This window comes from Aethalodelphis obliquidens, unplaced genomic scaffold (assembly GCF_003676395.1).
Source record: "Aethalodelphis obliquidens isolate GAN/ISIS:26980383/991018 unplaced genomic scaffold, ASM367639v1 scaffold22, whole genome shotgun sequence".
Lineage (NCBI taxonomy): Eukaryota > Metazoa > Chordata > Mammalia > Artiodactyla > Delphinidae > Aethalodelphis > Aethalodelphis obliquidens.
Window position 1 is genome coordinate 268,258 of NW_020837966.1, and position 27,408 is coordinate 295,665.

The following is a 27,408-nucleotide window of genomic DNA, read 5'->3' on the forward strand; positions in this document are numbered from 1 at the left end:
CAGGAACCCGGTTGTCCACAGCCTTCCAAGGTCACCTTCACCGGGGCTGAGAGTTTGGGAGAGGGGAGGGGCTGGCCACACCCTGTTGCATGTGTGGAAGCTGAGGCTCTGCTGAGCCCTCAACTGCCCAGTGGACCAAGCCCCATCCTGGGCAGGAAGTGGGTTTTCCTCGGTGTCAAGTAGACCAAGACTCTCCTCACAAAGACCTCAGGGTGAGAGGGCTGGCCCGCTAGAGGCTGGTCCCAGGCCTCAATTTTTCTTCGTTCATTCATTCATTCATTCATTCCCCTGCCATGTCTGCCCCTGGTATCCTTTCTGGACTGCTATAAACTCCTTTCCACCCAGGGAGGCCAGGCCCTCCCCTCTGCCCTGGCATCTCTTTGCCCATGTCACTCTCCTTCTGCTACATTGGCCTATTGGCTATTTCTTCAGGAAGACTCTGGACCTTTACTTTTGCTGGTGTTTATTTATTTATTTACTTACTTATTTTTCCAATCTGGAACCCTCCTGCCCCAGGTGTCTGCACGGGCAGCAACTCTTGACATTGCCAGTGCTTCAGGTGCCCTCTCCTCCTTGATTGCCCCTCTGAAGCTGTCCCCTGCCATTGTCTATGTCCATACAATCCTGGTTTGTTTCCTTCAGAGCCTAAACATACTTTGTTTGCTGGTTCATCTGTTTATCATCTGTCTCTCCCAGGCATTGGGAGCCCAAAGGAGAAGGCACCTCACCAAGCCCTCCCCAGGAGCCAGGTGCCAGCTGCTTTCTTTAGTGCTTTCCATGAGTGCTCAAGTCCCCAGGGCTACTCAGGTCAGTGTAAGGTAGGACCTCTTCACAGGCCAGTAACAAGACTGTTGCTAGAGCAATGGGCTGCCCATTTCTGAGGGTCCCATTTAAAGGATTAAAACTTTGGATCCAGGTTGTCAGACGGAGAGCAGGTGTCCAGGACCCCAAGGACCCTACACACCCAGAAATCAGGTTCCCCAAGCCCTGCCTGGGCTAGGCCCTGTGGCTGAAGCCTGGAGAGGATGCACATGAAGATTGGCACCAAATCTGGGTACCTCTGCCCCCAACGTGATGGAGGTAAATGAGAGATGTCTGGAGCTGTAGTGGATGACAAGGAGGCTGGTGTAGCCTGAGTGATGCAGAGTTTGGGGAGGGGGACAAGGCAGTGGGAGACGAGATGCTGGGAGAATCTATAATCCCTCTAGGACACCCACTGCCCTCTGTGGAGAGGAGGGAAGATGTGCTCCACAGGTTGCGGTGGTGTGGGGTGAGGGGGCGATGACTTCAGGGCCCATTTCAACCTCAGCCCACAGAGGGGCAATGTCAGAGTCTTTAATGCCACCCTGGTTCTGAATCCTGGGTGGGGAACCAGCATGGGGCCATGGAACCCCACCCAACAGTCGTGGCTCCTCTCCCCACCTACTCCACCATCTTCTCTCTCCCTCTACACTCCCAGAGTCCTCAGGCTCCAGGAAGGGTCTTCCTGGTTACTGTCTAGGGATCAGTGGGTCTGGTGTGGGTGTGGCTGTGGGTATCTCCAGTAGCCAAGTTCCTGAGTACCACCCCAGTCTCTGTTCTACCCAGCTACTGCTCCAACAGCCCCCAGGGGAGGTGCCGGGAAAGGAGTCAGGGCCACAAGCTCCTCATTTTTTTGAGATGGAAGGGGGTCCTGTGGCTTGGAGAGAATGTGGCCCCATCTTTCCTCAGCTCCTTGGAGCTCTGGGGCCGCTGGATAACCTCAGGGTCTCTTGGAAGGATAAGTCCATAGCTCCAAAGAGAAAGGATGGAGTGGGGCTGAATATGGCTTCCACTGCTGCCACCTGGTGGCCGAAAGAGGCAAAGCATCTGCTATTCCAATTCCCAGAAGGAGGTGGAGGGGACACTCATCAGGGTTGGGGGCAGAGGAACAGGTAAGACATGCACCCCCCCACCCGCGCCCCGTCTCCCACTAGCATCATGGTCAGGAACCTGGGCCTTCACTTGCTTTGCATCAGAGCCTCCCCAGGTGCTATCTGACATGTGCCCACCAGAATATTCCAGAATGTCTTCAAAGCAGATCTAGCGTCAGAGGTGGCCTGTTTGGCCTCCACTGTATTAAGGGAGGACCCAGGGCCTGAATGACATCCAGGGCCATGCCTGATGGGTCTTAGTGGCAAAGGAGAGGGGGAGGAGTGGGAGCTGGGAAGGAAGTAGGGAGCAGGGGCAGCAGGGAGATGGGTGCAGCCCAGCCGAGCCCTGCCTGTCCTGTCCTCACTTTACTCACAAATGCAGCTGGTTCTCTGTTTGCAGGACCTGAAGTGAGTCCCATGAGGCTCTCCAGCACCCTGAAGTGCCCTACTTGTGTTGTAATAAACCCCCTCCCTGCTCCAGAATGGGGGGTGGGGTGGCTTGCTCAGGATCCACAGGCCTCGGCCAGCTGGTCTCAGCAGAGGGTCCTTGGGAAGGAACAGATTTCCCTTCCTGCTACTCCTCACTTCCCCACCACTCTGACTGCATCAAGGTGATGTCAAGGTCACCAAATCTACTGAAGGAATTATGGTGTGGCAGGCAAAGTTAAAACTGGATACCAAAAATGACCTTCTTAGAGTCCAAGGGAAAAAAAATCAAATGCATCCCCTCAAGTGGACTTTCTTCTCCCTTTTCTCAACCTCCAGGAGGCACGTCCCACCCTGCCATCCTGTCCTCCTGGTCTCTCTCTCTCTACCTGCCACAGAACATGCTATTTCCCCAGTGGTACATTTCCTAAAATCTCCATGATTCAGTTAAGAATAACCTCCAAGAAAAGATGATGTTGAAATCGCTGGATGATAACCTGGGGGAAAAAAATTAACTTGGCTCCCTACCTTACACCTTAAAACAAATACCAGGCGCTTCCCTGGTGGTGCAGTGGATAAGAATCCACCTGCCAATGCAGGGGTACAGGTTTGATCCCTGGTCTGGGAGGATCCCACATGCTGCGGAAGAACTAAGCCTGTGCAGCACAACTACTGAGCGTGTGCTCTAGAGCCTGCGCACCACAACTACTGAGCTTGAGTGCCGCAACTACTGAAGCCCACGCACCTAGAGCCCGTGCTCCACAACTAGAGAAGCCACTGCAATGAGAAGACTGTGCACCGCAACGAAGAGAAGCCTCCACTCACCACAACTAGAGAAAGCCTACTCGCAACAACAAAGACCCAAAGCAGCCAAAAAAATAAAATTAAAATTAAAAAAACCAAAAAAACAAATACCAATTCCAGTTGGACCAAAGCTAGAGGGACTAAAGAATGAAGAACAAATTCCTAGAAGAAAACAAGGGGATTTTTGTACAGCTTTTATTTGATATGACCTTTTCTAAGTATAACAAAAAAAGCAGAAAAGCCACAAGAGAAAAAGTTGGATACATCTGACCACATAAAAATCAAACATTTCCATGTGGGGAAAAGAAAAATCAAAATTTAAAGACAAACAACAAGCTGACAGAAAAAATTACAAATCATATATATATACAAATATATATATGTATGTAGATATATATATGGGCCCCTATAAATCTGGAAGGAAAAGACCAACAATTCCAGTGAAAACTGCATGGACAGAAGAGAGGAACGTCTAGTCACACCAAAGGAAATCCAGAAGACTCACCCACTGAAACCATGCTCAACTTCCTTCCTCTGAGAGAAATGCAAATTAAATAGGCACAGCTGTGAAAGGTTGATGCACATTTCTGGTAAGCACAAGGGAAAGCAGAAACTTGTAGTCTGTTGCTTGTTAGAGTATAAATTTTGTAACCTCCGTGAAAGCAATTTGGCAATATCTATCAAAATTTAAAATGCACAGATCCTTTGGCCTAGCACTGACCACTTCTAGGAATTTATTCTGCAGATAAACTCACACACATGTGAAATTACACCCCAGGGTGTTCGCTGTGTGATGTTTCTAAGAGTAATCGATTGGAAACACCCTACCCTGAGTAGCCTGGCTGAGTAAATATGGAGCACCCTCACCATACATTCTATGCAGCTATTAAGACGATGAGGGCAAGGCAGTGCCACATGCAGTGTTGTATGAACAAGGTGTATATGTATAGGATGTTAAACTCATGTTTTTTGGTTTTTTTTTTTTTTAAGGCTTGGGATTCTTTTTTTTATTGAAGTATAGTTGATTTACAATATTGTGTTAGTTTCAGGTGTACAGCAAAATGATTCAGATATATATATATATATATATGTATGTATTTCAGATTATTTTCCATTATAGGGTATTACAAGATATTGAATATTGTTCCCTGTGTTATACAGTAAATCCTTGTTGCTTATCTATTTTATGGATGTAACAATGTTTTTTTAAAAGGAAAAGAGTAAGTGTTCTGGAACCCTGCTAGACCTCTAGTACCCTCCAGACCTCTCAGCCCCCATTCCCCGCCGCCCCCACCCCCCCCCCCCATCCCACGAGGTTGAGCTGCGTGGGTGGCATTCACTTGGCTCTGCCCTCTTGGTGTTAGGTCTGGACAACGGGAGCCCAGCAGGAAGTTAGCAGGCAGAAGCAGGACGTCATGTTTATTCCCATGTCCATGTTTATTCCCCTCCCAGTCCATCCTCCTCTTGATTTTTCTGAACAGAGATCTGGTCACATCCCTCCCTGTTCAAAACATTCTGTGGCTCACCACTGCCCTCTGGATAGAAGCCAGATTCCCACCACAGACCATGGACCATGGACCATGAGGCCCTACCATGGCTTTTGAGGGTCTGCTCCTGCCAGCTGTCCATTCTCTATACTTCCAAACCTCTCCCAGACCCTGGTCTCAGCATAGTTCCCTCTGCTTTCAACACTCCTCCCTGCCCCAGGGGACAGCCTCAAAGGACCTCCTTGTCTTCTCCTGGCTGCTGTGCTCCTGCCCTGAAAGCAGGGAGCACTCTTCCCTGCATCCTACCTGTGCTCCTGGAATGCAGTTTGGCTAAATGGACAGAGGTTCCCCAAGGTTCTTGGCCTCTGAAACTCTTCAGAGTCTGTTCTGCTGCAGGGCCCAACTCTGGTCCTTCCAGATTTGGGGAAGAAGGTGGCCTGCTTGACTCACCTCTGGGAGGCTGGACCAAAAGAGGCCAGAGAGGACCCAGAGGACTGGAGACCAAGGCTCAAGGGAGAGGCCTGGTAGGACAGGCTATTGGTTGGGGCGGGGTAGGAATAGGACTGTGTACAATCAGTAAGAAGCCGTGTTTTTAAAAATAACTCTGCTGTCAGCAGTGGTGAAACAATATAATAAATATGAGAAATAAATCTCATTACCATGTAATGAGCTGCCTTATTAATGTGTTAAACTTGTAAGAAATGCTTAAGTGTATAATTGGCACCTAATGAGGGTGCCAATTAGGAATCATTATACATTTCTTTTAAAAAAATCCTAATTGGCAGGGGGGCATTTCAATCAATGCCACAGAATTAGCTCCGCAGGGACCCCATCCTGGAGGTGCATCTGGAAGCTGTACCTGCAGGGCCACACATTGGTGGCTAGCCCCACTGGAGCCCACAGCAAGGTCAGGGCCACCTGGGTTCGATGTGCCCCAAACCCACCAGAGACCAGGACTCAGTTTCTCCTGGGCCACCAAATCCTGCTACCGATTAAAGCCCATCTGAAATAGTGCCTCGTCAGGAGGTTTCCCTGTTGCTCCAGCCAGATGGGGGCACTTGGTCTGTCTTGAGGCTTCCAGAGGCCAAGGGCTCACTGAGCACAGTGACCATGGCTCTCCTCCAGTGCCCGGCACACAAAACCTCAGCATCCCTCACTCAGCTAAATCTCATCCTGGCCACCTTTACAAGCAGCCCCCATCTGCCTGGCAGGGCCAGGGGGAGGTGGGCAGGCAATGGAACTCAGAGTGGATTCCATCCCTCTTGCCTCCAGGACTCAGCCTCCCTTCCCAGGAAAAGTAAAGCCGAGCAGATCTACATTCCAGGCCAGGCCGGCAGAAGAGAAGTGTCCTGAGCAGCCGGAGCATGATTAATTACCAAATCAATTACCACATTAGTCACTTGGGTCATTGCCAGAGGGCTGGGAGGAGGGCAGGGAAGGGGGTCCACGAGGGCCAAGGCCCAGTCCGGGGCAGGGCGGTGGGGAACCCTGGCCCAGGCAGTGGGCAAGAGGGCAGAGACAGAACACTGGCTGCAGTCTGAGCAGATGGCTTGGGCAGAATGGGAAGCAGTAGGCTGAGAGTCTTGGAAGCCAAACTTGGGGGTTCCAGAGTTCAGGGAAGACTTGCAGGCCTGTGAGTGGAGGATAGAGGGGCCACGGAGGCAGTGGCAGGTGGGGATGGCTGGGAGCTTGGCTGGGGTGGCTGGGAGGTCCAGGAAAAGATGGCCAGGTGGACTGTGTATAAACTTGGAGGGAGGGAGTTAATTGGCCTTGGGGGCTGCAGGCCGGGGGAAAGTGCCAGTTTCTTGCCTGGAAACTAGGAAGGAAGTCGGCATCTCTGAACCCGACATAGAATGAGATGAAGCAAGGGTCCAGCCCCTCCCCTGCGGCCTGTGGACCCCCAGGCCTCCGGGGCCCTGACCCTGTCTGTGACTCTTGTATTAGGAGTGACTGGGGAAGGGGCCAAGTAGCTTCTGCCACCTGCTGATTTTCAGGAACTATCAGGAAACTGAGGGATCCCGTCCTTCCCAATGGAGAAAAACACAAGGGCACTGAGTGGAGCCAGGTTAGAGGGCTCTCTGGCCCCAGAGCTCAGGCCCGGCCCTATTTTTCCCTCCTGGCCCAGCTGCTTCCACTTACCCCTCCCAGGCCAGATCCCAGAGGCTGGGCTGTGTTTACAGGAGGCCCCAGGTCAGGCCAGGTGTGGAGCAGGAGACTGCCCCTTGACCCTGCACCCACCTGGAAGTGGGGGACTTGGTGTCTCTGGGGAACTGCCTTCTTCAGAGAGAAGGAGATGGGGGGACATGAATTGGTGGTTAGTTTCTGAGTTTTACCAAATAAAGTAGAATCTAAGAGGAAAAAACAGTTGCTGGGTAGAGGCAACTTTAGATCTTGGGCTCTTTGGGAGAGTTCAGAGGGCAAGACCAGAGTTTGAGCCAGGAGGTACAACCCGAACCAGGTGGACCTGCAACTCCAGGGCGCTGGAAGGCTGAGTCTATACGTGATTCAGAAGTTCCCACTTCTGTGAAGGCCTGTACCCCTTGGACTACCGTTTGGATCTTTAGTGTGTTATTTATTTAACAAATTATTTACTTAGTGTTTCCTATGTGTCAGGCACTGTTCCAGGCCCTCTACAAACATGAACTCTTCTTTTTGTTCAGTTATAATGTGCTTTATTACTTATCACAGATCACGACTTCCTCTGTTAATCATCAAATATGCATTCATGGCATCACTTTCTTCTTTTTAAAATAAATTTATTCATTTATTTATTTATTTTTGGCTGCGTTGGGTCTTCGTTGCTGCACGTGGGCTTTTCTCTAGTTGCGGTGAGCGGGGGCTACTCTTCGTTGTGGGGCGTGGGCTTCTCATTGCAGTGGCTTCTCTTGTCGTGGAGCGCAGGCTCTAGGCACACGGGCTTCAGTAGTTGTGGCTCGCAGGCTCAGTAGTTGTGGTTCTCAGGCTTTAGAGAGCAGGCTCAGTAGTGGTGGCGCACGGGCTTAGTTGCTCTGAGGCACGTGGGATCTTCCTGGACCAAGGCTCGAACTCATGTCCCCTCCATTGGCAGATGGATTCTCAACCACTGTGCCACCAGGGGAGCCCCATGGCATCATTTTCAAAGGCTTCTGTCCATTCCCAGCACAAAATATTAATCCACCCTCCACTGCTGCCTTTGGTTTATTTCCAAACAGATCTGTGATGTAAACAACTTCATGCTCTGGATTTTTCGGGGTATGGAATCTCAGCTCACCTGAGGACAAGTGGTCATGCCCTGCTCCCAGGTAGTCCTGTAGGTAAAGTGGGCCCTGAGAGGAGAGGGGGCTAAAGGACCTGAGGACTAAGGGTACCTTTGGGTAGATTTCTAAGGGTGACCTCTAACACAACCCTAAACCCACCATGTGGGGACTTCCTGGTGGTCCAGTGGTTAAGACTCTGCACTCCCAATGCAGGGGGCCTGGGTGCGATCCTTGGTAGGGGAACTAGATCCCACATGCATGCTGCAACTAAGACCCAGCACAGCCAAAATAAATAAATAAATATTTAAAAATAAATAAATAAACCCACTGTGTGATTTCCACCAACCCAGCAGCATCTCCCGTAGGCAACAGCAAGGCCGCACCTATTCCAGGAGGAGCTCAGCCCCTAGGAATCAGGCCCAGGGAACCTGCACTTCCGGAAGTTCTTAACCCAAAACTTCACGCTACTCAGTGGTCTCAGGTGTACTCTGACTGATAACTCTAGCTCATTGCTACTGGATACAGGTCTGAGAGAGTAACATCTGCACCAACAAAAACTTATTAAAGATGCCATTTCGTGAGCCCCACAGGAGAATCATAACTTAGAGTGGGGTCCTGATTCCCCCCAAATTTGTATGCACTTTAAAACTTTGGAAGAAATGTTTGCTGCGTGGTTCCCATGCAGTTTCCCATTAGTATTACATGATGAGTATTTAGCAATAACATCACCTGTGCCCTCCCCACAGAGACTGTCTATTGAACTGGGTGGGAGTATCCACGTTGTTTTAACTCCAGGTGATTCTAAGTTTAGGCCCGGTTTAAGCACGAGGACTTCTGGGTACAGTGGTGAGAGTTGCTGCCTGTCTTTGGTCCTTTTGCCTTTGGGGAGGCATCAGTGTCTGCTCTACATGGGATTGGAAGGGGCAGGGCAGTGTGGCCCAATTACTCTATGCTGTAGCAGAGTTTTTGGACATCTGTGTGAGGGGAGAGCATGTGTAGGCAGGAAAGAAAAAGCTCATAGCTTGTTCTCCATGCAGGAGCTCATTGTTCCTGAATCTCTTTTTCATACAAACATGAACTCTTAATCCTATCAAGTATCTCTTTTTCATACAAACATGAACTCTTAATCCTATCAAGTAGGACCTGTTTTATACTTTACAGATGAGGAAACTGAGGCAAGAGGTTCAGGGATTTGCCAGGGGTCACATGGTGGCTGAGCTGGGATTCAGACCAGCTGGTTCCTGCAGCAATGGGCATTCAGGTGAGTCCAGTTGTCCCGGGCGGGTGCGGGGGTGGGGGGGTGTCTCTGGGACACCTGGCACCAGCACCACAGTGGAAGGCAGAGCTGATTTGCCATTAGTTATACCCCTCTTCATAGCTGAAGGAGGGCCTGGGGCCAGTTACACCACCTCTTCTTCAGAGTCAGGCTGCCTGTGGCACTTTATCATCAGTAACCACTTTGCGGGAGCTGCTTGTTTCCTGCTATCTGCCTTGTTGGAGATGATGCATGCGGATGAGATGGTGCAGCTCCTGCCCTTCCCAGCCATATAGCTTAGCTGCCGCAGGCAGCAAATGCCCCATCTCATGTGTTCACTCATGGGGATGCAGGAGATAAAAGGAGGGGGACTCTCAGTGACGTCCCCAGGAACCCACCTAAAGTCCAGCCCAGAGCAGGACCTGCCATGGGGGAGACAGGGATGAACCAGACCCATTCAGAGTGTGACCTAGGATTCCCACAGAGCTGGGTTCAAATCCTTTGTGACCGAAGACAAGTCACTTAGTCTTGAAACTCAGCTAAGGTGGGACAGCTAATTGATCTCATAAGAAATCAGTGGCAAGAAGCCTCCATAATGGGGGGAGGGGAGAGATGGTTTTCGTTTTTCTGTGTGATACCCTGGTGGGCACTGATCTGAGGTGGGAGCTAGGATTTGAGGTAAAGATGGGATAGGAATTTACAGTAGAGATCCCAGGGCAGGCACATGTGGCAGTAAGAAAGTTCCAGGACGGAGTGACCTGCGGATACCATGTGCTTGGGCCACGACCACTAAAGGGCATGGCCCCCAGCCTCACCCCTGCCCAACCTCCAGCAGCTGAACCTGTCGGCAGGCCAGTCCAGTCAGGGACAGAAGAAGGTTGGCTTTCTCCCCTGCCTATGGAAGATGCCTGGTGAAGTAGAGGGGGCCCCAGTCCCTGTGCCACCATCAGGGTTTGGCACAGACCTTTCCTGTCTCCAAATGCCCACAAGAGCTGCTCTGCTGAATGGTGAGGCTTTGGGGTTCAGTCTTTATCCCCTGCTGGGAGAAGCTATCTAGATACCAGGACGGGGCCCACAGCTTAGACTTTCCAAAATGGGTGGGGACCATCCATAATAAAAGTTCAAAGAAGTGCACACATTTATTGAAGTCTTTCCACGTGCTTTTTATATATTAACTCATTTAATTCTCATGAGGCAAGAACCACTTACCAATCCTCTGGTCATTGAATAGCCCTGAGCACCTACTAGGTACCAGGCTCCATTCTGGAGGCTCAGGACACAGCCATGAGTAGACATTCTCCGTGACCCAGTCCCAGTCTAGACCTGCTCCTGGCAGGAAGGAAGCAAACAGCTTCAGTGCATCAGCCACCCAGACTCCCAGTCTCCTGAAAAAGGGCTCAAGGCCAAGTTTCATCCACAGCACTCCTCAAACTGGCCCCACAAGCCAGGCCTATAATCTGGGCCTACACTGTCATCTGCTGGTCACATTGGGAAGGGCTCCAAACAGAGTACTCTCGCTTTCCTCCACCAAAGGAAACTGGTCCACTTACCCACTGAGGCTTGGGCAGGGGACAACTTGCGTGTGGGAACAGGCCTCCTGGGTCCCTCTGGCGGAGTGGAGGTGAGTGTGGTCTCTCTGGGGGAGTCATCCAGCAGCACCCTTGGCCTGGTGATCCTCACAGAGCAGTCTGACAGATCCACTCCCCTAACAGCACCGGCGTGAAGAAAGGGGGTATTCAGTAGAGAGGCAGAGAGGGTGTGGCACATAGGGCTGGCCCAGCACAAGGTAGGCGCCCCATGTTTCTGGGGGTCATCTCCATCGCTAGTGTTATGGCTGTGAGGAAGCCCATCGTCCCTTACACCTTTCCCCTGCCCAGCCCGAAACGTCCATTGTGACCTTGTGTCCAAACCCGGCACAAGGCCCGGCACAATGAAAGACTTGCCTTGCCTCTGGTCAGAAGTGATGTTGCGTCTCTTGTCACTTCCTAGAGAGGGGTGAGTTGTTGCTGTCATCATCGCTGTTCTGGGTCACAACGCTGCGTAGGACTCTTCTAAGGCCAACCCCTTCTGGGTGCACCTCAGCCCCAGAGTCCAGCAGAGGGCCTGGTGTGGAGGAGTTGCGAATGGTTGAAGAGAATGAAAAAATGGTGAGAGGAGGGGGCAGCTCTTTCTTCAGAGAACATTCTTACCTTCTTTGGGAGTCTTGGGTGTGAGCTCTGGGGTTAACCCAACTGAGGTAAAATCCAGGCCCTGCCACATGCCGTTACCCTACTGCTCTGTGTATCAGTTTCCCCATGTACAATATGAGGGCACGGGCTTCCCTGGTGGCGCAGTTGTTGAGAGTCCGCCTGCCGATGCAGGGGATGCGGGTTCGTGCCCCCCGTCTGGGAAGATCCCGCATGCCGCGGAGCAGCTGGGCCCGTGAGCCATGGCCACTGAGCCCGCGTGTCCGGAGCCTGTGCTCCGCAACAGGAGAGGCCACAGCAGTGAGAGGCCCGCGTACAGCAAAAAGATAAAAAAATTTAAAAAATATGAGGGCACAACTGGTGCCCATACTCTGGGGTTGCTGGGGGATTAAATGGGTTCTGATTTTGCCTGCAAGTGCCGTGGGAGGTTCACACACACACTTCAGGTCTGAGCTGCCCACAGGGATTTACGGCAGGAATCCTGTCCTCCTCCTTCACCTGGGGCTTCAGAGCGTCACCTTATTGACTAGTTATTGAGCCGCTGCTAAGTCCTTTAAGTCTCTCATAATCTGGTGTTCTCAGCCTCCTCTGGGTAAAGAGCATCTGTGCGAGCTCTGCCAGAGAGAGGCCCACACTCCCCTTGCTTGGCCTTCTGGGGCCTCCAGCCTGCTGGCATGGGCGTGAGTGGTGGTGGGACGGAGGTTCAGTGTCTGCCGCCTGGGTCCTGACCAAGAGGGGCCTGAGTAGCAGGGCCAGGACTAGGATGAGGCGAATGAGGCACCCAGGGCACAGATTTGAGGAGACATTCACGTTCAGGTTGGTGCAAGTGTAGTATCAGCGCCCGAGTGGCGCCTGACATTTTGAACCCTGTGCTCCCTTTCACCTCACTCTAGTCCCTGCCCGGCCAGATGAGCCCCCATGTCAGGACCTGCAGTGTGAGGGCTGCACTCCATGCCACATGGGGGAAAGGCAGGGGAGGAATCCGAGGATGGGGCCAGAGGTACACTTGGGGCCACCAAACGGGTGACTGGGCTGACGGTGGGGGACAGGAAGGCCACCTGCAGTGCCTATAGATGCCAGCAGGTGGCAGCACGGGAGCACATTGGAGGCTGGAAGGCAGATTGGGGAGCCAAGTGGGCCGTGCCTCCTGGGTGCCCCATCAGGCCCCAGCATCCTCCTGTTTCTAGGCCTTGTCTGACACTCGTTTCTCAAATGGCATAGAGGAAGAGCCAATCCCCTGCCTCTGAGCCTGATGACCCTAGTCTCTGGGTGCTAGAGGTCTTCTTCTGTGAGATGGGTGACAGTATATCCCCAAGAAGGATACTGGGAATAAAGTGAGATTGTGCCGGGATCAGGCCAATCAAAGGTAGCAGTTAGTGGACCCAGATTCTGGCCCTTGAGGTGGCCCAAGGCCCTTTCTGGCCATTGTCCAGCTCTGAATACCTGTGAATGGCAGTGGGGAACACTGACCTGGCCCTCCCTCAGTGAGCCGGTCCTCTGTAACTGGCACGTGGCAGAAGCTCAATAAACCCCACATTATTATTGTTACTGTTATTATTATTGACACTGTTATTACTGCAACCCCTTTATCTCTAGCTGCACTCCCAGGAAGTAGACCTGCCTACGCCTCCTAATGCAGGCCTCCAGGCCTCCAACAGAAGTACAGTAAGGGCTGGGTAGGTGGGAATGGCCAGGGTGAATGTCCCTCCTCTCCTGTTTGACCGGTGGCCAGAGGACAGGAGGCCCATCAACCCCAAGGGCTGGGACATCTACTGTTGTCCCCTCTCTACATTCTCACAGGTCAGATCCCAGAGGTGGCTGGGTAGGAGAAGCCAAGGGGATTGGCTGGGCCTTAGCCTGGATGTCACTGGGAGCACTGGGGAAGCTCAAGCGGGTGGGCACATCCATCCATGTTGCCATCCAAGAAGGTGGGAGCTGGATTAGTGGCGTGAGAGACTGGGAGACTGGGTGCTCCTTGACAGTGATCTGTGGGGCTTTGGCAGCCCCAGGGGGGAGGTGCTGGTACCCAGCGACCATGTATTAGGAGAACAGAGGGGTGCAGACAAGGACATGGCCTCCCATTCTGCACTACATATGTACACCTGGAGGAAATAGGGCTGGGATCCAGGTTGTCATGGAGCCTCAAAGGGGACCTAGTCCTAGCCCTGGCCTTGGAAAGCTGGACCGAATCTATGGCCCTTTCCCCTGAAATACCTAGGCATAGGACGCAGGACATGCCCAGCCTCCTGTCAGGTCAAAGGGAGGTAGGAGCTTGGAGCACCTTGGGCCATGCTGGTAGGTGCAGGCTGTGTTGCTGTCCTCCATATCAAGGCCTGCCTGGGCCACATGAGCTGTGGGCTGTGGGCCCAGGATGTACCAGGTTCAAACCCCAGCCCCAGCGTGCCCTGCACCAGCTGTACACGGAGCCCTGGGCTACTCTCCCCTGGCTCCTCACTGATGAAACAGGAGTGAGACAGTCCACCTCCCCCAGCCATTGTGGGTACCAGGATCTCTGGCCTTTCAAGAATGTCTTCTGTATGACCACAGATGCCCCTGGCTGCACTTGCCCCCTGTCCTGAGCCCTCAGAGGCCAGGAGGGTGGGGGATGCTCCTGGGGTTCCCCCAGATATTCTCAGCCAAGGCCCCTCACACTGAGGCCTGCTGCAGGGTGCAGCTGGATAGGATAGGGTGGCAGTGTCTGCTCTCAGCCTCTGAACACCCCCAGGCACACTGGATCCTCTTCCTGCCTTCTTTTTCATATGGGTGTAGACTTAGAGTGTGTTTGTGGATACACTTGAAACACACACACACACACACACTCTCTCTCTCTCTCTCTCTCTGTCTCTCTTTCTCATCCTTTCTTCCTATTTGACATGTGTTTCCTCCCATCTCAAATGGCGATGCAGAGACTGGGTTGGTGCTGGGCCCCCTGTGGGGCTCAGTGATGTTTCTGGAAGGAACCCATTGCAAGGTCAGACTGCTCTACAGGAGTTTCTGTGCTCAACCCCACAGGAACTTTCCTTTACATTCTGAAGGCGTCTCTGGCATCTGCCTGCAGCCAGGCAACAGGATTATTGTATTTACTTTGGCTCGAAGGTGACACTTCACTTGATTAAACAAGATGGCCTCCTCTGAAGGCGGCCCTCCATGTCCACCCTCATACCACCCACTGTAACCGCTGCAGCTTCTGCCCAAAACTCCGGTCGCTACCTGTGAGGAGGGGTTTCATGCATTGATGTACGTACAGGGCTGGGGGCCAGGGGAGCAGCTCCCAAGGGCCCCTTGTAACAGTCACCACCAGGAGTAGTAATGGCAGGCGGGCAGCGCCGTCTCACCCCATCTGCCTGGCTGAGGGCGGCGAGGAGCTTTCTGGTCAGTCCACCAGGCCCATGGTCACATGGAGGACACGTCACCTGGAACATTTTATCCCAATGTTTATTGATCCCACACTCTGTGGAAGACCTGGGAACTTTGGGGGGCATTTGGTATTCCTCCAGGAGTGAGAGAGAGCTAGAAAACAGAAGGTGGGTGGAAGGGAAGAGGGGGTGATGTGAGGGGACAAAGGAGGAGGAAGCGGCCCCCGTCACCCAGAGAAAGCTGCCCTGTGGCCATCACCTAGCCAAACCCACCCAACCAGGACAGGGGTCTGGGGCAGGCAGTGGGAGAGAATGGGGACAGGGGTCCTCCCGGAGCCCCCATCCCAGGCTCTGGTCCCTGGGTGCCAACCTTACTCTCCGGACTCCATTTTTAGGGTCTCCCAGACATTGGGTCCCCTGCAGCTCCTACATTATGGGGCTGAGGGGCTATCCAACAGGATTGAGGTGCACAGCCCACACATCCCGTCTCCCCTCACCCTCAGAAATCCTCTGTCAGTCTGCTGAGGAAAGGAGACCCCTCCCCAAGACCAGGCTTGTCACTGACAGGTTCGGCTGTTTGACCCCAGTGTGGGAGGCCCATGGGGTGCTTGGGGCCCTCACTCTTACCCAAGGCCCTGTCCTGCAACCCCCAGGTCCAGCCCAGCCCTCCACCATGGGACTGGGGCTCACCCTCTCCTCGTTTCCACTTATGCTAGCCTGAAGGCTCAGTTCTTTAGCAGAGGGTCAGGATGTCACTTAAAGTCCTGGTTTATGAGATTTTCAATCCTAAAATTGTGCAGTCCTGGGAAAACTAGGGCATTAGGTCACAATAGTGACCAAACCCTCCAAACCCTTCTGAACACTGCAGGTGGGTTCCCCACACATAACCCTTGTGGCTTCCCAACACCACCCATCCGCTGCACTCCTGTGCTCTGGGAAAGACCACATTATTTTCTTCTTTTTTGTGTTTCACACCCCACTCCTATGGGTCCTGAGGCACCGCACCTCCCCCTGGCCCTTGGGGCTCATGCCCCCTCCCTCCTCCTGTCCCATAGGTCCTGTCCACTTGGCCTCTCCAACCAAGGATATGGCAGGCGTCGTGACCCCATTCCACAGCTGAGGCACGAGGCCCCAGAGCAGCCTTGAACTCAGGACCAGAGGCAACTCATTAGATAGATTAAGGAAAGCCAGCTGGGCTTCCACCTCATAGCTGATATCCAAGCGACCATCCCCCCCACAGCCCCTCACCCATCCCACCCCTCCTGGGGTTTCACATCCCCAGTGTCACAGGCTCACACTCTCTTTGTGTAAACGTCTTAATTACATCTTTAATGCTCTCACATGGAGATGCTATGAGTTAAATTAGTTTCTGTGCATCCTAAATTACCCATAGCCCTCCAGTTGGCTCAAATGCTAACGTATTTATAGCATCTAGAGGAGGAAATAAATCCAGGACCTTCCCCATGAAGTCCTCCTAGGCCCTCACAGCCTGACACCTCGTATTTGCCACCCTCACGTCCCCGCCAACCAGCAGAGGACAGTGATGGCGGCGAGGCTGGGCACAGGGGTGTGCGTCTGTGCCTGCTCAGGTGCACATGTGTGCCCAGCGGAGAAGTGCCCAGCTCTTGGGGTCTGGCTTGACCCAGTGCCTTGCCCAGATGCCCCAGCCTGGCAGAATTCCTGCGGGGCATGGGGTGGGTGGACAATGGGTAGGTGGGTTGTGTGATCAAAACCCAGACTAGGTCTCTTAGGTCTGTTTTCCAAGGGGCTATCCCCACCCTGTTTCAGGCATTCAGAACTTCCCCTGCTAGCCTGCAGCTGGCGACCACCACCCTCTGACCAATAGTCTCTCCCCCAACCCCAGGTCCCCGATAAACACCAAGACAGGGAACTGTTCCAGAAGCAGGTTACCTGGCTTTTAGAGCCCAGTGAAGTGCCCAGTGGTGGGCAGTGGACCCTTGCCTTTGCTTCCCTCTCCCTTCAGTCCCTGAACACTGAAGGTGGAGAAGGTGGCCTACTTAACGTTCCTCTACACACCATGGGGTTGGGGGTGGCTTGGAGGGTGGAGCCAATGCAGGGGTCTCCATCCTGCCCCCTGTGCTGGGACAGGCACGTGTCTGCAGGTGGGCACCTTCATGCGCATGCAGGAGGCCTTCCAGCAGGTCTGGGCACTGCATCCCTCCACACCTGCTCCCCCACCTCCCTTCCCCCTCAGCTCTCATCCTAGCTTGGGCCCAGCCAATAGCCGACCACCACGGAGGGGTGGCTGGAAGACCTCATGCATCCCTGTAATTTGGACTGACCTTGGGTATGAGCAGCCCTCCTGCTGGCATCCTTGCCCACTGGGCAGTTTCAGCTCTATCCCTGAGCCTCTCCCAGAGTACCACCGTACCATGTGGCTGTGACCTGGGTGGCTGCCTCTCCCCACCCCAGAGGAGACTCCAGATTCCAAAGATATGTCTCTCCCTGATGGATGGGAACCCCCCTACTCTCCTTCCCTTCCCCCTCCCATCCCACATCTCCCCCCATTTCCTCCACATTAGAGGAGCAGACCCTGATGTGAGGGGTCTGGGAAGGGCACAAGGAAGCCAGCCAGCATAAGGAAGCCTTATGAGGGATGCTCTGCATTCCAGGGCCCTCAGGTCAGGGGATATCAGTGGCCATATGCCCAACCTGGCCAGGGGCCTCTTTTAGAGCCTGGAGGGTCAGCAGCTGGGTCCTCAAAATAGCTGAGGCCTTGGCAGGGCAGGTCCTGAGAGGAGGTCCTAATGATCTCGGAGTTGGCAGCTGAGGGCACTGTGGCAGGTGTTTTCATCAGAGGTCCAGGCCTGTCCCGGGGTCCTCACGCGTGGATGGCATTGGCTACATCGCTGAACACCAGCCGGCTGGGCCTCTGCATTGGGCCCTGAGAGGGGAGAGTGGTCTGCAGAGAGACAGTAAGGGGCATCAGGGACCTTGACCAAGGCCATGCACTCTGGCCCAGTCCCCTCCACCCTCTGGTGCCCACGTGCACTTGGCACCAGCTACGTCTTCTGCCTGGAATGCCCTCCCACAAGCTCAGCCAAGAAATACGACCTGGCTCAGGTGACTCCTCCCCCCAGCCATCCCCAGCTTGCCCTGCCACCTCAGCCAGTTGCAGCACTTAACCTAGGTCCCAGGGCCTGCATTAATTATGCATGTACCGACCTCTCCCAGCAGAGGGTATTCACCTCTGTACCCCCAAGCCCCAAAGCCCGGGCACAAGGGCTGGCACAAGGGAGATGCACAGGAAACAACCGTCAAATAGTCAGTAGTCCCAAGAGCTGGGTGGACCAAGGTTCTCAGCCCAATTTCCTGAATATCCCAAGGGGGAATGAGTCCTGATCCTGGCGACAAAGAACTGGTAGCAAAACCAGGGGACTCCCAGCCTGGACTCTTCCTGAGCCCAGTCTCTTAATTCTGCTGCTGTGGAGCCAGGTTCCCTAGCAACCTGTGCAGTCAAGGCAAGGAGGGATGCAAAGGGGCATCATGGGTCCGGGGGAGACCAGGCCTCCTCATGGTGCTCTGGCCCCTGGGGATTTCAGGGACCGGTGGCAAGTGGCCAGGCAGCCCAGTGACTCTGGCAGGATAACCACACAGGTACCCAGCACTTTGGACATGGGAGGTGAGTCCGGCTAGGGTCTGCACCTGCCTGGGGTCTGCCAGCTACTAGGAACCCACCAATCTACTCAGAGGTGCCACTGCCCCAGAATCTGGCGCCAGTCACAACTCACTCAGGACTGGGATCTCAGGAAGCAGAAGAACCCAGGGTCTCAGCCCCCCAACAATCCCCCCCGTGAGTCTTCTGCTTTCCCCCTAGTTTGAGGGGGCATACCTGAGGCAAGAATCAGGATTTTCACTTGCAGATGAGAAAACTGAGGCTCAGAGAGGCCAACGGAGCTTCCAAGGTGACCAGGCTATCAGGACAGAGCCAGGCTGGATCCCAGGGCTGCCCTGGCCTGGCCTTGTGCAGTGAGCCTGTGGGTGGCCGAGGAGCAATTCTACTAGTTTCTAAACAAACCTGACAAAATCCGTATACCCGATAGCTGCCACTTGACCACATGGCAGGTGCTAGAAAGCTACATGGGAAAGGAGGGAGGGTGGGGGTGGAAGAGCCACAAACAGGCTGCAGGCTGGGTGGAGGAGCCTGGTCAGTGCCCACCTTGGCCAGCGTGGCCTGCACAGCGGTGGCGGCCTGCACGGAGGCAGTGTCCCGCCCGTGCTCCAGCAGCTCCCGCTCCAGTTCATCTTGCTCCTCCGTGGGGTCGAAGTTGTACATAGGCATGAGCTGGTGGCGCAGCTTCTCCAGCCTGGGGGGTGGGGGCAGAGACTGCTGCAGGCAGGGCAGGCCCTTCTGCTCCCACCAGCCCTCCAGGTGCTGCTGCCTGCTGACCAGCTGACACCATGTTTAGGGTCCTAAAATTTCCCCTGGGATTCAATGAAAGACATTTTTGCACATACAGTACTAGCTCTACCTCTTGGATGGGTGGCCTGGGAGGGATAGTTACCCACTCCTGGGACCAGATGGGGCCATGGGCCACAGAGCTGTCATCCATGAGAGCCATGGGGACTGCTTAAGCCAGGGCCTTGTGCAATCCCCAGCCTCTGAGGGGCCGGGGTGGGGAAAGGGGAGTCAGTGGCCATTAGCTCAGGGCAGCAGGGCAAGGGTGGCTCAGCCCTCCCCAGGGGAAAATGGTTACCCCCAACCCCGAGTGGGCAGAAGAGGCCCTGACTCCCTCACTAGGGAGAGGGACCCTCATGGTGGAGGTACTCTCCTTTCCCACCCACGTCCCCTGGAGTCCAGCCCAGCATTGCCCACTGGAGTCTTGGGTGGCAGATGGGGAGTTACCTCTTCTTCTTCCTGATGTACAAAACCTGCAAGAGAAGGAGCAGCATCAAATGGCCAGGAAAGGAGGCCCTAATTAATCCAGTAGTCCCTCGGGACAGGGGACATGCTGAGGCTGATGAACGGGAGAACTATAGGTCCCCATGTCCTCAGTGACCCCATCCCAGGGACACATACATCCTAAATTTGTGCTTCCATTTGACGTTTATTAGATGCTGACAGTGCCCGAACTCAGAGGTGGGGAGAAGGCCAGCCTGGGAAGACCACACAGGTAAGCCTGGCCTAGGGACGCGTGGGCCCACCCCTGCCAAAACTGACTGTGGCTCCAGCCACTCAGTGCCTGCCTCGGACTCCTCAGGGCTGAAGTGGTGGTGGTGGGGACTTCAGCATACCCCCTCCTCTCAGCTGTCCCCAGGACCAAATTTTCTCCCCGTGTATGGGCAAAAAGAACAGAGGAAAGGCAGCGGGCAGACTCTGCAGGGCAGTGGCTCTAGGCAAGGCTCTGGGCTGGCTTCCTGGGGTTTCCATGGGAGGCTGATGGCCCTCAGGGGCTGAGGAGGAGGGTCTGAGCCCCTGGACATCAGCCTAGACCACACTCCTGAACCCTGATGCTGGAGGAACCTAGGAAGACCCCTGGGTCCTAACCCCCATCATAATGACTTGAAGATAAAGGCCTAGGCAGCCTGAGAAAACATCTGAGACCCAAGAGCTCCTGGCTAGAGCAGGAAATCCTGGTACAAAGCACTCAGGGGAGGGAGGAAGGGGGTGAGACTTGGGGACCTCTGCAGGACCTGGAGCGGGAACTCCAGGGACCTCTGCCACCATCTCGCTCATCCCTCAACTGGTGTTTTTTGACTACCAGGAGCATGACTTCTTCTGCTTGGGGGAAAGCCATGTCCCTAGAGTCTGTCCCAAACCCCCTGTGGCTCCTATACTCTTTGTGGCCCATTCACAGCTTGAATCCGGTTTGTTCCCAGCCTGACCCAGAGCTCCTCCTGCTGCTCATTCCTGGGGGACCCCAAAGGCGGAAAGAAACTGCAGTGCCCCTTGCTCCCCCATCCCCTCCAGGAGGTCACATGTTGGCATGCCCCTTGCTCTCTTGTGGGTGGGATGCAACAGGAGCTCCAGGTCTCTGGCATAACCCCTGCCTGCCCTGAAGCAGCAGCTCCAGCCCCAGCACACTGTACTTCCTCGCCTCTCAGCCCTCCTGCCTGCCCTGTGATACAGAAGGATCTTTAAGAGAGGCTAGAACCAATCTCCACCCCTTGCCCTTGCTGCTCCCTCTGCCCCAACTACTAACACCCTCCCCGCAAATACCTTCCTTTCCAAATCTTCCTTACCCTTCACTGTCCAGCTGCAGCCCCACCTCTTCCAGGAAGCCCTCCCCCACTGTTCTTCCTACGTGAGGCACACGGCCTGGCACTGATTTGTTCCTCCTTGCACCCAGCATGGCATGGCTCAGGGTTGGCATGAGGGGAGAGGAAGTAGTACTTAAGGAACATCTCCAGACCTGACCCCTGCCCAGGAGCTGTTTCCTGCCCTCCACTGCCTTTGCCCCATAACTTCCCTACCTCTCCGTTTTTGGTGATAAGGCCATCCACCACGGCCCTCCGAATATTCCTCCAGAATGAAGAGTAAGGAAGTCTTCCCAAGTTCCCAGGACAAAATCTTTGGCCAAGAGTGACAAAGGCAGTTTCTAGGCCCTGCTCTGCCCCTGAGGTTAGGGTGTCTCAGCCTGCTAAACCACCATATGGGTGCCAAACACCGGTATTCTGCCTCACCCCTGCCCCAGGAGACTGCTCAGGCCCCGGCCTCACTCTGTGTGTTGCATCCTGGCTCTGCCCGCTGGCCAGCAGTTGTTCCCTGGCAGCAATCCGGAGCCTGTGGGGCCCATATGGTGACCCTGTTTTACCAGCAGCTCCAGCCATGAATGGATCATCCAGCCCTATTTGTCACAGCAACATGCTCCTGAGTCTAAGGCCAGCCGTCAGAGCCTGTGAGGGGCAGCAGGCAGAATGCCACCATTGCCGGGCCTGCTGGGGGATCTCAGGTACACCTCCCACCCTTCCAGATCTCAGTCCTCGCAATCTCCAATGGGCCCTCGGTGACATTCTGAGTGTCCATGTATCATCTTAAGAGGAGAGTCCATATCTTTTTTTTTTTTGTCCACGCTGCACAACTTGTGAGATCCTAGTTCCCTGACCAGGGATTGAACCTGGGGCCACGGCAGTTAAAGCGCTGAGTCCTAACCATTGGACTGCCAGGGAATTCCCAGGGGAGAGTCCATATCTTCAGAGGTAGATACCAGATCTGGAAGCATCATATCCACTCTCAGGGGACACCTGCAGCCCTCACCCCAGCTCACCTCTGCCCTGATGTCTGCCCAACTCTGCCCTTCTCATGACGCTGGGGCCAGGCCTCCACTGTGATGTCTTAGCTCTAATGTTGCCTCCTTAGTTGTCCCTGACCACCCAGCCTAGGAAGTCCCCCCAACTCCCACCCAGTTCCCTAATCCAGTCCCTACGGGCTTCCCTTGGCACCCTTGGTTTTACCTATCTCTCACTCCCTGTAAGAACTGCAGGGCAGGACTTTTTCTCCCTAGTCCCTGGGGTCCCGAAGGCTCAGTCCAGGGCAGGTGCCCAGTAAATAATTGCCAAGTGAATGAATGAATGAACATTGCCAGCAGCCTGCCATGCCCAAAGCATCCCATTCAGACTCTACAGCCCACGATCTATCCCAATTGCCTGCTGGCCTCTACTCCTATTGCATCCCCACACTCACTTGCCTCACTGTCCTGCTTGCTGCTCACAGATACCTCCTGTCTGCCTCCAAACGTTTACCCATCAGGACCCTCCACCTGCAACACCCTCCTCCCCAACTCCTACGTGGCCTTCATGGCCCAACTCAAAATGCCATGTATTCCTCAGAACCTTTTCTGGTTCTTCCAATTGGAGGCAGCCTCTCTGGTCTCTGGACCCCAATAAACAAATCTCTGGGGAAGGAAGGGATTGTACTATCACTAACAGACAATTGTGTTCTGATTAGATCCTCTAAAATCTGAACAGTGATCGCCCTCTGCCAAGTGAGGGCCATCTGGGCCAGCCCCAGCCTGCCCCAGCTCTCACCATGGCCACAGCCAGGCCAATCACTGTGATGATCCCAAAGGACAGAAGCATTGTGCCCACGCCGGCTGTGCCACCAGCCACGTCAGGGATTCTGGTGTCATTAAAGCTGGTGGCTTCTGGGCTGAGTGTGGTGGTCTCGGAAGCTGGCCCATCTGTGGCAGGCTCCAGGTCAGGTTCAGAGGTGGGTGGGTGGCTGCTAATCCAGCTCCTAGCAGATGGGATCCTGGAGTCCATGCTGATGCTGAGGGACTGCTTGTGGTCAGTCAACCTGCTCACTCACTTCTGACATCAGGGGTGTCCCAGCCTGTGGCCCCCACTACCCATACAGGGGGCCACGTCCTTGGATAAAGAGAGCTCCCTGCCTCCCTGGGTGTTGGAAAGGAAAAAATAAAAAACATGAGGCTGAGGATGGGACTCTGTGAGGAGATGAAGTCCCCCTAAGTTCTGAAGGCACAGGGGAAATAAAAGTTTGAGGGCAAGGGCAAGTTCAGGGAACATCAGGACATGTGCTTTATCTATCTATGGATCCCATGTGGATTTAGGAACATGAAAATGAAGCCCTGCCCCCTCTTTGTGGGTAAGATGATCATAGTGATCATACTTGGAGGATGTGAAAAGTAGTGGGGAGGTTTGAAAGAAAAAGATCATTCCCCACCCCCAGCCCCTACTCCCCACACTGCTCACCTTCTTACTTCCTGCCCCCCACATCCCTCACCTCCTGCTTGGAGAAAAAAAACTGCAGCTTTTTCCTTTCCTGGAGGAAAACACTTGCACGAAAGTCAGATAGGCTTGTCTTTGAATCCCGGTTCAGCCACTTAACTGGGTGACCCTAGGCAAGTCACTCCACCTCTCCATGTCTCAGTTTTCCTGAGTCTAAGGTAGGGGTATTAAGAACACGTCCCTCACAGAAAGGGTCATAGGGTAGCTGAAATATCAGAATGAACAAGTTCCTAGAAATGACTTAGCTCAGTACAACCCTCATCCACAGCAAGTACCCAATAAATGTTAGATCTTCTCCCTCTGGCCACTCCAGTTGGGAAAGGGGAGCCCCAGAAGCCCCTGGACCCAGCCTGCTGTGTGGTCCAGCTTGTGCTTGGAGTAAGGGCAGGGACATGTGTGGCAAGACCAGAAGACAGGAAGGAGAGAGAGGCCAAAGTCAGGTCCTCTGGTGGGCTTTCTCTGTAGGCTCTTGGGTCATTGAACTCCCTATAGGGGCTGCCAGGGACTAGGAGAAAATCAAGGGGAGCGTATCTTCAGGGCCAGGGATGGAGCTCCCACTCTGAGATGCCTTCTCTTCCCCTTCCCTCCTCCCCTGGGAGCAGAGGGTGGGTGATGTGCCCAGTCTAGGCTGTGACTTTGGCCTTCCCGGGCCAAAAGGCCCTGGGTAAGGCAGGGTGGGAAGAGGTCCTAGCCAAACTGCAGAAGGGAAGGCCGAGGGATAGGAGAGATGCACAGCTCATGGCTGCATACACACCTCTGCGCTAGCTCACGGGTGTATGTGGGATGCCTCCCTGTGCAGGTGTATGGGTGTGTGTGAGGTGTGCACACACCAGTGATGGCCTCTTAGGAAGGAGCAAGGCTGGCACAGAAACATGGGATGGGAGAAGCTCATCATCCCTCTCTGTCCTCCTCCTCTAGCTAGGCTGCGCACGTCAGGAGTCCCAGGTTCTTTCTTGGCTCTGCCGCTGACCCCAGATGTGACCTTGGGCCAGACCCTTAATATTTGCTCTGGGGCTCTGTTTATTCTTCTCTCCAAAGGAGAGAAAGGGCTCTGCTCATCACTGTTCAGGAATGCCTCATGGTCCAAAGGGCAAGAGAAGGAAGCCAGAGAGAAAGGGGTGGGCACCACCACCTCCAAGAACCCGCATACCATTCTCCACCAGGTTCATCAGTCCTCCCTGCCCCAATCCCCAACCCCACCTTCGCGACTCTGTGATTCCTCCATTCTTGCACAGAAGCGGCGACCTCAGCACTTACTTAATCCTCTCTGGGGCGCCGGACTCAGCGGGAGAGGCTAGGGGTGGTGGCGACTGGCAGGAGGCCGGGGCAAGGTGAGGGGGAGCCCCCAGGCCCCGGGATTGGGGGCGGCGGGTCCGACCCAAGGTCCGCCCTCCCTGGGCGCCCTGGGAGGACCTCCCTGGGCTGGGCCAGCGACGTCACACCGCCCACAGCCGAGAGTGCCTGTTCTGCCAGCCTGGACAGGGACTGGTCGGCCGGGACCCACCTCGGGGGTGGGGCTGAGGCGAGCAGCCTCGCGGCTCCGCGACGCTCCAGCTCCTCTCCTCCCTGCCAGCTCCGTGCCCCCGGCCCCGGATTGGCTGTCAGGCCCAGAGCCTGCCCTGCATTGGCCCGCTGGCCTGCCGCTCGGATCTGGCTCTGCCCCCAGCAAGAGGGGGAGCCAGGTCGCAGTTCTTGGAGACCACTCCTCACTGCCCGTGGGCTGTGCCAGAGTCGGGAGGGGGACGGTGGGTGGCCAGGCCTTCCTAAGGGCTACAACTCTGGTCTCCGGCTACTCTGGGCGCCATTTCCGCCAGGACAGAGTCGGGCTCCGCAAACGCAGGTGGACACAAATTTGGGGAGATCACTAGACTAGGAGTCCTTGAGTCTGCATTGAACTCCGGTTCGACCCTCCACTAGCTTAGTGACCTAGAGCAAGATGCTTCTCTTCCCTGGGTCTCAGCTTCCTGCTCAGATGGGCTCTGGTGTGAGGGCTCTTGTTAAACGATACCCATCCCAGGCTAGAAATGAGACATCTTCAGAGAAGTTGGGGGGCGGGATGGTATTTTTATTACAGGAGTGGTATTATTGGACACCTGGACCCAAGCAAGCCTACATACACCCCTCCAATCCAGAGCTCGAACATCTCTGGAGAGGAGCCTTCTAATCCTCAGGTTTTTAAAGGAGCTTATGGGGATCACCGGAGTAGCTTGTTACAAATACAGATCCCCGGGTCTGGGATGGAGCCCGGGAAACTGCATGCTTCATAGTAGTTTAGTCAACAGTGATCTAGTTAACAATAGATTAGGGGGCGAGGGCGTGGCATTGGCAGGCCATACTTTGCGAAACACTGCCATGAATTTTATTGGAGCGACTGAGGCCCACAGAGGGGCACATGGACGAAGCCTCACGATGAGTCAGGATTCAAACCCTGGTCTACTACTTCCAGTTTCGAGCTCCCTGCTCGAAAATGGGAGCTAGAGGGTCAAGAGCGGCCCTGGGGTCCAGCTGCCACCTGAACCCCAGGTCCTGGACACTGGGTGCCACCCCCCCAAATTAGTGCCCGCCCCCAACACTGGGATCCGCCCATGTGCCGCTCTACCAGCACACAGCCTACGTTAGACCAGGCCCCTGGGCATCGCACCCCAACTCTCGAATTCAGAGCCGGCTGGTGACATGCCTCCGTTCGGGTTGGCTACACACCTCCCGGCCGGGTACCCAAACGCCATCTCGGAGCAGTCACCGCAGGCTTATCCCTGCCTCGACCTTCAGGAAGACCGTCGGGTCCAGGCCCCCGGGAAGCAACCCTACTCCGAACCACGCACTTTCCCGCCAGTGGGCCTTTGGACGTAGTGGGCGTGGCGTTCATAGCCCCCACTGGCCGCAGGGGCTTCCGAGGTGGAACACATCGGCTCTAGGAACTCTGGAGCTGGGCGACGGGGTCCGCCCGAGCCCTTCCTCAGGTGCGCCAACCCCGGAAGCAGAGCGTCGGAGGGAGCTTACCGCGGGTCACGCATGTCCGGGCGCCGAGCCTGCGGCAGTTTCTTCAGGCTGGCGGGCGAGTGGGGAAGCTTCTCAGGCAGGTATGCGTAACACCCTCGAGACCTCGAATTCGTCAGAGCTCTGGCAGCCTTCCTTAAAAAGTCTGTACCCCCGTTGTACAGATGGAGAAACAGGCTTGTGGAGAGGCGACCTCGCGGTGCGAAACTGAGAGGGAAGCTGCGCCTTTGACTTCAGGCCTCGGCTCCTCCCTGGGCGGCGCTCTGGTAGACAGAGCTGCCTCTGGAGTCCAAAGGACTTGTGTCTTGACTGGGACAGTACCTAGCTGGGTGACTTTGGGCAAGTTGCTTCCAGTCTCGGAGTCTCATTTTCCTCTCTGTTTGTCTCTGAAGAGCGGCACCTAGCAGGTGTTCAGTAAAGGCTAGTTTGAACCCTGGTCTCTGTAAGAGGAAAGGAGACCACTGGTTTTAAACCTTCAGTTAAATTTGTTTGTGATAACTTACATATAAATTAACAGAAATTGTCAATTTTTTACCTGGAAGTTTATGCTGGTGTTTAGGACTATGGGTTAAATTGGGTGGAGGGGTGATTTTCAGCATACAGGTCAATGACAGTGCATGCAAAATGTCAAAAGCAAAGCTCCCAAGCAAGGGCAGTCTCCTCCTCCTAGTAATATTAGTCAAGAGTATATAAAATTGAGTTTCTCTATGTGTTGAGCTGGCTCCAAGGCCCTTGATATTCATTGACCGGATGCACTGCTCACCGTGGAGTTTGTGTTATTTTCCCCATTTTATGGACGAGGAAACTGAAACACAGAAATAATGACTTTCCCGAGGTCACACCCTCTGGGTCAGATAGATCTGTCCAACCCCCAAGCCTGGGCCCTGATCCACACCAGCCCATTTATTAGTAGGGACTGAGCTATGGGTTACGATCACTTGAGCCAAAAACATGAAGAAAATGTCACTGACCAAGACAAGAAAACTCAGATAGGTGGGTGAGGGTCTAAAATGGAGTCAAAGAGGCGACAGAGCAAGAGCATGCCCTCTCTCAGGCAACA

At 54.5% G+C, this 27,408-nt stretch overlaps 2 protein-coding genes across 7 annotated transcripts in view; one reads left to right on the top strand and one right to left on the bottom strand.

Moving 5' to 3' along the window:
- Positions 1-15,942: 15,942 nt before the first annotated feature.
- Positions 15,943-24,877, bottom strand: CUNH3orf18 (chromosome unknown C3orf18 homolog). Of its 2 annotated transcripts, none has more exons than XM_027120918.1 (5): positions 24,609-24,877; positions 22,632-22,997; positions 19,510-19,535; positions 18,823-18,970; positions 15,943-17,565 (listed from the first exon to the last, which is right to left on the bottom strand). In XM_027120918.1, exons 2-5 carry the CDS (start codon positions 22,863-22,865, stop codon positions 17,485-17,487), a joined length of 489 nt encoding a protein of 162 aa, XP_026976719.1. In that variant the 5' UTR covers positions 22,866-22,997; positions 24,609-24,877; the 3' UTR covers positions 15,943-17,484. The 2 variants fall into 2 exon arrangements, with proteins under 2 accessions (XP_026976719.1, XP_026976720.1); XM_027120919.1 differs by having other exon boundaries at positions 24,552-24,877.
- A 1,124-nt stretch (positions 24,878-26,001) lies between these two features.
- Positions 26,002-27,408, top strand: part of HEMK1 (HemK methyltransferase 1, mitochondrial release factors N(5)-glutamine) — a 34,541-nt gene continuing 33,134 nt past the window's right edge. For 2 of the 5 annotated variants that reach the window (XM_027120925.1, XM_027120928.1), the window contains exon 1: positions 26,003-26,431. The gene's annotated coding sequence lies outside the window, so the exon portion shown is untranslated. Of the gene's footprint in view, positions 26,432-27,408 lie in introns of all 5 variants that reach the window. The other 3 variants (XM_027120924.1, XM_027120926.1, XM_027120923.1) reach the window with 3 other exon arrangements.

Excerpts from the sequence above, each read along its gene's own strand:
- CUNH3orf18 (XM_027120918.1), bottom strand. The coding sequence starts at position 22,865 with ATGGACTCCAGGATCCCATCTGCTAGGAGCTGGATTAGCAGCCACCCA. Across the intron at positions 19,536-22,631 it reads TTGGCCTGGCTGTGGCCATG|GTTTTGTACATCAGGAAGAA; the intron begins GTGAGAGCTGGG and ends CTTCTCTTGCAG. Across the intron at positions 17,566-18,822 it reads TGCAGGCCACGCTGGCCAAG|ACCACTCTCCCCTCTCAGGG; the intron begins GTGGGCACTGAC and ends GTCTCTCTGCAG.